At 41.6% G+C, this 9571-nt stretch overlaps 1 protein-coding gene across 1 annotated transcript; it reads left to right on the top strand.

The window, feature by feature from the left end:
* Positions 1 to 8681: 8681 nt before the first annotated feature.
* LOC119582951 (ankyrin repeat and protein kinase domain-containing protein 1-like) lies at positions 8682 to 9548 on the top strand. The gene is made up of 2 exons (XM_037931464.1): positions 8682 to 8723; positions 9256 to 9548. Exons 1-2 carry the CDS (start codon positions 8705 to 8707, stop codon positions 9546 to 9548), a joined length of 312 nt encoding a protein of 103 aa, XP_037787392.1. The 5' UTR covers positions 8682 to 8704.
* The last annotated feature ends 23 nt before the right edge of the window (positions 9549 to 9571 follow it).

A 9571-nucleotide genomic window follows, 5' to 3' on the forward strand; every position in this document is an offset into this window, starting at 1 on the left:
TCAACATACCTATGCTATAGAAATAATTAGCATAAATTCCGCTAACATGGACATATATATTGAATATTCATCTTAATATGATAGTTAAAATACTAAATTGGTATTACACCATAATGAATGATTTTAACTTACCCTATTGTAACTTCAAGTATGAGTCATATTGCTACTGTTTATTTGTTCATGCTGTACACACACTAGTCTTGCCTCAAACCCAGGTTCGCGACGAGCCCCTACAACGCCACTTTTCTTGTAGCGTAAACTATGGATCGTCCGACCACCCGCCACTATTTCCAAAGCCGACATTCTTAAAACAGACCGCTACTTCTAACTAGAAGCAGAGGTAGATGCTTCTCGAATTCCACATTTTAAGCCACACAAATAATGAAACGAGAGAACTGTCTCTATGCCTACTTATCGAGCAAAAATATCGCGCCCGACACATTAGTTGTAGTGCTGCGACTCTCCCCGCCTCAAAATGACAGGATAATCACGATACAACTGACCATTGTTTTTTTTCTTATTGTATCATTGATTCTACTGAAGATAATATAATTTATAATATAAGGACGTAATACTATAGTGTATGTAGCCGTTTATTCTAATCAATGTGTTGATCAAGTTAAATAATTTGCGTTAACGCGTTATGATTACGCCCCAATTATATAATGTATAATGCAAGATAACATATATAATGTTTCGCATAATAGCCATGTATAACTATAGACTCTCAACGAGATCGACTTTTTCCACTGGAAACATACAGATGGATCGACCGAGAAAGTCTAGACACCACCATTCCTCTGGTTATGAGGTAGGTGTGTCCAAAAAAAACAGTCGCTGCCGAATCGCCAACACAATACGGGCTGACTAGGACAAATTACCTAATCTCAAAATGAAGAATAGATTTTCATGAATCGTTATCGGCCAGTGCGAACACACGACCATCAAGCCGCCTATCGGCATAACCAAACAAACCGCTACCCTCTGCGCCCTCAAGCAGAAAGCACCTTAACAGCCATCTGATAACCACCATCTCGTAAATCCTCCTCTATATGACCAGTAGCTATTGAGTGACATTCTGATGAAAATCAATATGATTATCGAAAAGTATATGAGCTATGATGAATCTGCTATGAAAGGCTAAGGAGTTGGGACCTGGCGTAGACTCGTAGGCTTCGTTATGTCATACTTATTTTGATGGAGATGTAACGTCATATCCTTGCTTGTTCTAGTTTTTAAAGTTGGCAGTTAGAATAGGAGATTTTTTTTTTTTTTTGCTAAATTGTTCATGACCGGTATGCACAATAGCCCCAAAAGTATGTTTGTTCTGTATTTTGACATTGGGGATAGGCAGTAGGCAGCCTATCCCAGGTAGCCCGATGGTGTTATTCCCTGTATGCTCTATGAGCAAAAAAAAAAAAAAAAATAAAAGATATCACCAACTCTTAGTCTATACACTTTTCTCTGAAATTTCCTACCAGAAAAGTCGTCACTGATTTATCATGAGGCCAAAATAACAACTGTAAAATAGCAGGTGAATGGCAAGAGGGAGAGAAAGGGGGAAGGGATGCAAACGAGATGAGAATAGTAAGCACTGACAGACGTACGATACAAATATACGGAAAATTGTCTTGGAATATGGGAACATTCTTATCATCCATTTCTCATTTCCCAGTAACACCCTTACCCTGTACATGAATACATTAATACAGAAACACAAAATTTTCCCTAAAGATTAACTGAAAAGTTATGTGTTCGTACGATCACAATGTTTGACGCCAAACAAAGAAAGCCTCTTACGAATAATTGCACGATCAGACCTCCAAGTAGTATGCCAAGATAACATGTGTATTATAGTTTTCTGCTACCTGAAACTTAAAGTGTACGTCGTATATTTCCATAATAAAATTTGAAAGTGGGAAGGACAAGTGATCACAGATGGAAAGCAAATGTTATTCAACAAATAACACAGTTTTGATAGTGTTTTTGATTTTAATGATTTAATTATTTATTATAATTTATGTATGCATTCATTCATTAATTCATTTCATTAGTTTATACGTCATATAGTGGATACATGCTCCATCTTATGCCCGGATCTATGTGTTTACTGTATATTCCATTGCAAATCCCATAGCAAGTCTGAGAAATGATGACATGAAGAATTATATATATAGAATTGACACCTATGTGTTTTTCTAGCGTAATATATATATATATATATATAGTATATATTATATATCTATATATATAAATATAGATATATATATGATATATTGTATGTCTGGATGTATACATATATATAATATATAAACAGGTGTGTTGTATAGGTATAGTTATTTACACATATATATATAGAATATATTAAATATATATATATTATATATATATATATATAGTAGGATTATACTTATATATATATATGTATGTATAAACTATATGTATATACATTACGATAACTCACATATAATATATATTATGAGTGAATATCTATATATTATATATATATATATAAGATATGCATCACATATTATACCATAGTGTTATGCTGTGTGTGTGTGTACTAAGTATATATTATATATACGTATATTTTATATATAACATTATTATTACTATATATATATATATATATATATCATATATATAATATATGATTAAGATATTTATATATATAATAGATATTCTATATAGAATATATATATATATATCACTCGAGTATATTATATATATTATAATACGTATATATTATATAGTTATTATATAATATATTATGTACACACACAAACACAACACGTATAAAGTTTGCATATAATGTATTCGGGTATATATCATTTATATACTATATATATAATCCGGTATTATATATATATAAGTTATATATATAGTATATATATATATATGGATTAAATATATATGCAATAATATTAATATAGTAGAAAATATATATATAATATATATATATATATATATATATATCTATTATATATGTATATATATGAATATGGTGGGTGTGTGGTATGTGTGTGTGAGGCGTGCAGTGCGTGTGTATGTGTGGCATGTGTGTGTGTGGTGTGTGTGTCTGCGGTGTGATGTGTGTGTGTGTGTGCGTGTGTGGTGATGTGTGGTGTGTGCGTGTCGCCTGTGGTGGTCCGTGTGCGTGGCGTGTTGCGTCGGCGTGTGCGTGTGGTGGCGTTGTGCGTGTGCGTGTGCGTGTGCGTGTGCGTGTGCGTATGATATGTATATTGTATATGTATGTTATATATGCTTATATGTTGAACACACACACACACACCACACATCACACACACACGACACACACACACACACACACACACACACACATATACACCAACATATACCCTATACATATATTAATATATCTAGATATATATATACATATATATATAGTATACATATATATATATGTACCAGGTATTAATAAAATAATCAGGTTTATTGATTTTCATTGCAGCCAGAGGTTGAAAATATACATAGAAATACGATAAGAGACAAATAATATAAAAAACATATTAAACAACACATAACAAAGTAAACTAACATCTTATAACAAAACAAGAATAGACAGAATAACAAAAGCCAAATACAAAACAGGTGAGCTAGGATTGGACAAGTAAATATGGACAGTGTTCGATTGATGAGGCTCGGACTAGAGTGGGTTATGTGCTCCGGTTGGTTTAAACGGTCATGTGCACTTGGGCAAGCCTGACTGTCATGAGACAGCCAGAAATGCGATGGCGGCGCGTAGGGCCATGGCTAGGCGGCGCGGGCGCGTCGGCGCAGTTTTTTTTTTTTCACCCATGGTTTGAGTGTTGTTTGTTTTTTTGTATCGGTGGTCAAGGAGCGCTTATACCGGGGATGGCACAGCAATTTTAGACAACACAATTCGCGCAGTTGAGGTGAGTAGTGAGTGGCGAGGGATCGGTGAGGCCTAGGTGCAGCCAGAGCGCTGTCATAGCTGGTATAGACAGAGGCCGAGAATGATCTGGCTGCCCGTGTTCTGCACCATCTCAACGTGTGTAGGCAGCTGGGTGGCGTGAGGAGGGGGACCAGGCGGGGAGGCGTAGGTCAATGTAGCAGGATAATAGCCTGTAGATATCTGAAGCTCCGGGAGTGGAACTCAAGGACTTGAGGCGACGCAGCCCAGTATGGTGTAAGCCGTAAGAGGCAGACCTCACGATGTTCTCTGGACGCTCTGAGTCAGTGATGGAGCTATCGTCGATGGTGACGCCGAGCAGCTTGGTGGAACGGACTACGTTCGGAGCGAGATTGTGTCCAGCGTTGAGGATGAGGCGGAAGGGGCGGGGTTTGGTGTGAGAAGTCGAATGCATCACTGACCACGATTCATGGCGATGGATGGTGAAGGATTTGCGCTTGTGTGTGTGTGTGTCGTGTGTGTGTGTGTGTGTGTGTGGTGTGTTGCATTATGTATGTATGTAGTATGTATTACGTTACGTACGTATGCGTCGCGCGCACACACACATCACACACACAACACCACAAACACACACACACAACACGACACACACACACACACAAACACGAACACACACCCACACAACACACACACACACACACACACACAACACACAAAAAACACAACACACTCACCCCCAACAACCACACACACAACACACACACAATTACGAAACCCCAAAACCAAAGTTCAGATGGGAATCCTCCCCCCTTCTCCCCCACCTCTTACCTGGCGACCTGCACGCATACACGAGCAGGATCTCACTCATTTTTTGTCCATTACATGGCAATGTGATCACACCCCAAATTTTAATACGAAGAATTTTCGCAAGCAAGGAAGGGCATACGAAAGGTAAGGGAAATTGGGGTTAGGAAGAGAGAGAAAAGAGAGAGAGAGAGAGAGAGAGGAGAGAGAGAGGGAGAGGAGAGAAAGAGAGAGAGGAGGAAGAGAGAGAAGAGAGAGAGGGGGCCGCAACACAAGCCTCCGTGGAAACCAAAGGATTTCTTTCTTTTTTTCCAGTCGCATTTGTTTTTTTTTTGTCTCCCTTGGCGTAAAAAAATTGGGACAATAGAATTGATAACTATGACAGCAGTAACAGACATGAACCTTGCGTTTCTATATCGAGAATTTTTAGAATCGGGCATAGGCAACTTTTGTTATTCTACAGAAAATTTAAAAACCGTTGTCAAAAGCTGCAAAAAAAAAGGCATCCCCGTGTTCTCGTCAATTGCCTTTCCGCAAGCGAAACATCAGCGATCAGCAGTTCCACTATCAGATGCATCCTGCAGAACGCTGCAAGAACAGTTATTGCCCAAAAATTTTTGGCGCAGGTAATTCTTATTTTTTCGCCCCCCCCAACCCCTTCCCCTTTGTTTTCTGGGGGGGGGGTTAGGAGGCGGGAGACGGGACCAAGGAGGGGAAAAAACCCCCAACCGGGGGACTAGCCCGACCAACAAATTTTTGCATGGTCTTTTTTTTTTCCTTCCCATTTTCGTTTCTGTCCCTTCCCCCAAAACCTTTCTACCCACCCCAAGGTGTGAGACCCGTGCTAAAAGGAAAAGGCTGACTTTGCCAGCCCGAACGGGCTGAGGGGACCAGGGGCACGGTTTTCCCTGATTTAGTTATCACCCCCTTACCCTAAAGGGGACCCTGGGGGGGACTTTTTTTATCCCCAACAAAACCCAGGCTTACCATGGCCAGAAATAAAAAATTACCCCCCATATTGGGGCAATGGGGCTTCCCCCTTTACAAATAGCCCAAAAACGAGTAAACCCCCCAGTTTCCCGACCCAGGCTTCTTGACCACGGTCCGAACACCCCAATAACTACCCCTCATAAATAATACTAGTACATAGCCAACAAAAACCCCTTAAGGAACATTCCACTCCCCCGAAATCTCAACTTCAAAAAAAAAACCCCCTCTACCCCCCAACCCCCAACTAAACCCCCCCATCCCCCTATAAACCTTCAGCCTTATTGCCACCTCCCATAACACTACCTTCCTTAAAATACCCATCTTCGTCACGCCCCCCCCCTCGATACCCCATCTCTACAAAAAATTTTTAAAACCCCCTTTCAGCGACCCCAAAAGGGGACCGTTTTTTTCGTGATCCCCCCCACAGCCTACTCTGACAAACCCCCTTCTTTCCCAAAAAGCCCCAAAAACCAAGAGGTAAAGCCCTTTTTTCCGTACCCGCCCCGACCGCTCCGTCGTCACAGAACCCGAAACCAAGCTGTAGCTTTAACAAAATTTTAACAGACCTTTTGGGTAACCCATCCTTGCAAAAAAACCCCACCAAACCCTAAATCTTGCCCCGGGGAACGTTTCAATCCCCAGCAAATTGCCAAAACATAACAAAGATTGGTCAGATTGTGGGAAGATCTACTTGCTGTCTCACAGACATATGAAAAAATTTTACAATGCTACTCCATTCCCCCCAGAGGTATCGAAAGAAACCACTAAAAAATAGCCAAAAAAACCTTCCGTAGGGACCTTTCCCCTTTAGTCTAATAGGGGAGAATCCCTCCCTGTTCGCCATACCAACCCCCCCCACGTCAGTGCCCAAAATTTTTGGGGTCTAGGACACCCCCGCCAAACTTGCCGTTCCCCAGCCGATGCCACTATGTGCCCCAACCCGGCATACCCGATCTAACGCCCGCACAATCACGCACATGTGCCAACTGGGGGGCCCCCCCTAAGTATTTTATAGGGGGGGTCCCATAAAATTGAGTTGAGGTAGCAAATCTAGATTAAACTTGGACTCACACACGTGAAACCAGACAGGAAGCACGTCGACGTGGTTTCTCCCTTACTCCCTTTCTCAGTAAATGTCATTCTACCAATTCCTAAACCCACCCCCCCTACACCTAACCCCCCCCCTTTTACCCCTTTCCTTCCCCCGTCAAAATCTTTTGCCCTCCTAAACCCGAAACCATCTCTACTACAGATACTTCAATCACCCCTACAATCCCAACACCTTCCCTTCCCCCTCGCACTACCCGTAACGACAGAAAAAAAGTTCCACCCCTTTCCCCTACCACACAACACCCCACCTTCCCTTTTCCCTATGTTGGGGAACCAGTCCCCTTTTCCCCCCCCCACAAGAAATCCTTTTTCCAAAAAATCCCGAACCAACTCAGAAGAAGAAACCCTTGAAAAAATTCAAAATTTTCCAAGAAAAATGACACTCAAACCCCCAAATCTTTCAAAATCCGCCCTTTCCCCACTCCCAAATAATGGATACCATCCCCTCCCCAAAGATATCCCCCCTACACCCTATCCTCCTACCCCCCCAACACAGCCCCTCCCCCCCGACCCCAACCCCCCACATTAACCCCCCCCCATCCCCTCATCCCTTTCCCCTCCCTCCATACAGGAATCCCTTATGTAACCCTTAACTCTCATAAAGTAAAACACCCCCAGACACTCCCAACCCACACAATACTGCCTGCCCACGTTTGAAAAACCGTACCTTGCTTTCCCCCACCTATCCCCCCCTTTACGACCTCCAAAAATATCAGACATCCTTACAGAATCCCACACTTTTGCTTCAACAAATATTCTCTTTCCTCAAAGCATCATATTCTTTCAATTTTAAAATCCTTTCCCTACCCCACCCCAACCCTTTCACTCACCAAATTTCCTTTTTCCCAGCTTAGACAACTAACACTAACCAACCACCCTTTCCCAACATTTAAAAAGTGCAATGACCCTTTGATGCTAGCACTTTTCTGCTTTTTAAACCCTTTAAACCCTTTAAACCCTTTTTTATTTCGTCGCTTTTGCCAGTTTTGTACCGAAATTACTAGAGAAAGGGAACTAGCGCAGTTAATAAATTGCGAAACTTAAGAAATAAAAAAAAAAACAAAAAGTAGACTCGCAGGAAAAAAAAATAAAAACAAAAAGTCAGGGCAGATTTTTCCCCTTTTTTTTTTTTACAGAAAGTAAGGCATGAACTGTGGCTTTCCTATGGCCACATGACCTGGAATGAGGTAGAGGGTTTTGACAGGGGACCCGACCCTTTATGCAGTTCCTTTAACAAATAGACGCAAGGGACGAATTTCCCAATACTAATACACTTTTTTTATTATTCAGAATCTAAAAGAAACAGGCGCGAATTTTGAGTCCGAAGAACAAGAGTAAGTAAAACTTTTTTTTCTTGACCTTTTATGGATTCTTGAGAGGATAAAGGGAGAGTCGATGATGCCAATTCTTTAGTGAAAGCAATGTTGTAAGTAATAGGGGATGATTAAAATAGTAGTGAAGGAAGGGCAAGACTTTATATTCATTTAAAAAGCAATGAAACGAAAAAAAAACCAATAAAATCATCAATATAAATGGTAGTAATGAAAACAATGCCTAATAAGAATAAAGATCTATAGACACGGCCACCCATTCCCTTCCCCCCCGGGAAGACTGGCGGTGCTGTCGAGGCGGGTGACGAGGAGGCCGTCTTGGGGGCGCTACGGGAAGGGGGAGACTGCGAGTCCCTGTGTCCCCATGACGACCCGGACTGCCACGGGGAACGCTGTTTTTTAAGACCGTTGTAAGAGGTCACACCCATTTAGTCCCAGTACTAACAAGGGCGGGTGTGTAATGTCAATGGGGGGGGAAGGTAGGGTACACGCCCCTTTCCCAAACCGCTGCTGCCTGTGGCGGTTCCTCGATCATTTCCCCTTTTGGCAAAGGCTGGTGCGGAACATCGACTGCATGTCCACCGGAGGTTTCGGTGAGCACATAATGCTCTCGATGCTTTCGTATGTTTGACCGGGCTTTTCTATAGTTATACATCCTCTGCAACCCATAGTTTTTTCTGGTTGTGTAAGATGGAAAATGCAGTATCTATTAATATGGGTGCCCAGCTTTCTTTTTTACAAGGATTCGAACTGACTCAATGCTACTTATATCCAGAGAGAACATTACTACAGAAACTCGGTCGTAGTTATACAGATAAAAATGAACTGTGAATATTGGTTTATTGTACAATTTTTCATATCACCTTCAGATTGGGAATCTATGGCCGAACTTTACTATTGTGATATATTAATCAGGTTAAAGTTGACATATTGATACATGGCATATTTATGATTCACCTCACTTTTCTGTTGCTCAAGGAGTTACCATATATCAAGCAGCAGGAGTGGAATATTGTACTTACTGGAATATTGTACATAATTTTCCACACAGAATACACAACTGTTTGCTTAAAGGCCCAAACTTATAACTGCTGGATAGAACACAAGTAAATCATTATTTTCCAGCCTTCACCGCCATGCATATGGCAGCATATAGAGGCGATGAAGCTGGCATCACTGCCTTGCTCGCTTCGGGCGCCAACATCGATGTATGCACACCAAGGAAAATTTACGCCCCTGCACACTGCTGCCAACATGGCCACGATCACCTGGTAATTCTCCTCATCGAGTCTGGCTGTGACCGTCATGCCCGGTCGTCTACGGGTATGACAGCTCTCCACATGGCAGCCATGCAGGGCCTCAAGAGCACGGCCAAGCTGCTCCTCAAGTATGGGCTGGACCCCCAAAGCGCGAGATGAGAATGGGCACACCCAGATAATGC

This window comes from Penaeus monodon, chromosome 16 (assembly GCF_015228065.2).
Source record: "Penaeus monodon isolate SGIC_2016 chromosome 16, NSTDA_Pmon_1, whole genome shotgun sequence".
Taxonomy (NCBI): domain Eukaryota; kingdom Metazoa; phylum Arthropoda; class Malacostraca; order Decapoda; family Penaeidae; genus Penaeus; species Penaeus monodon.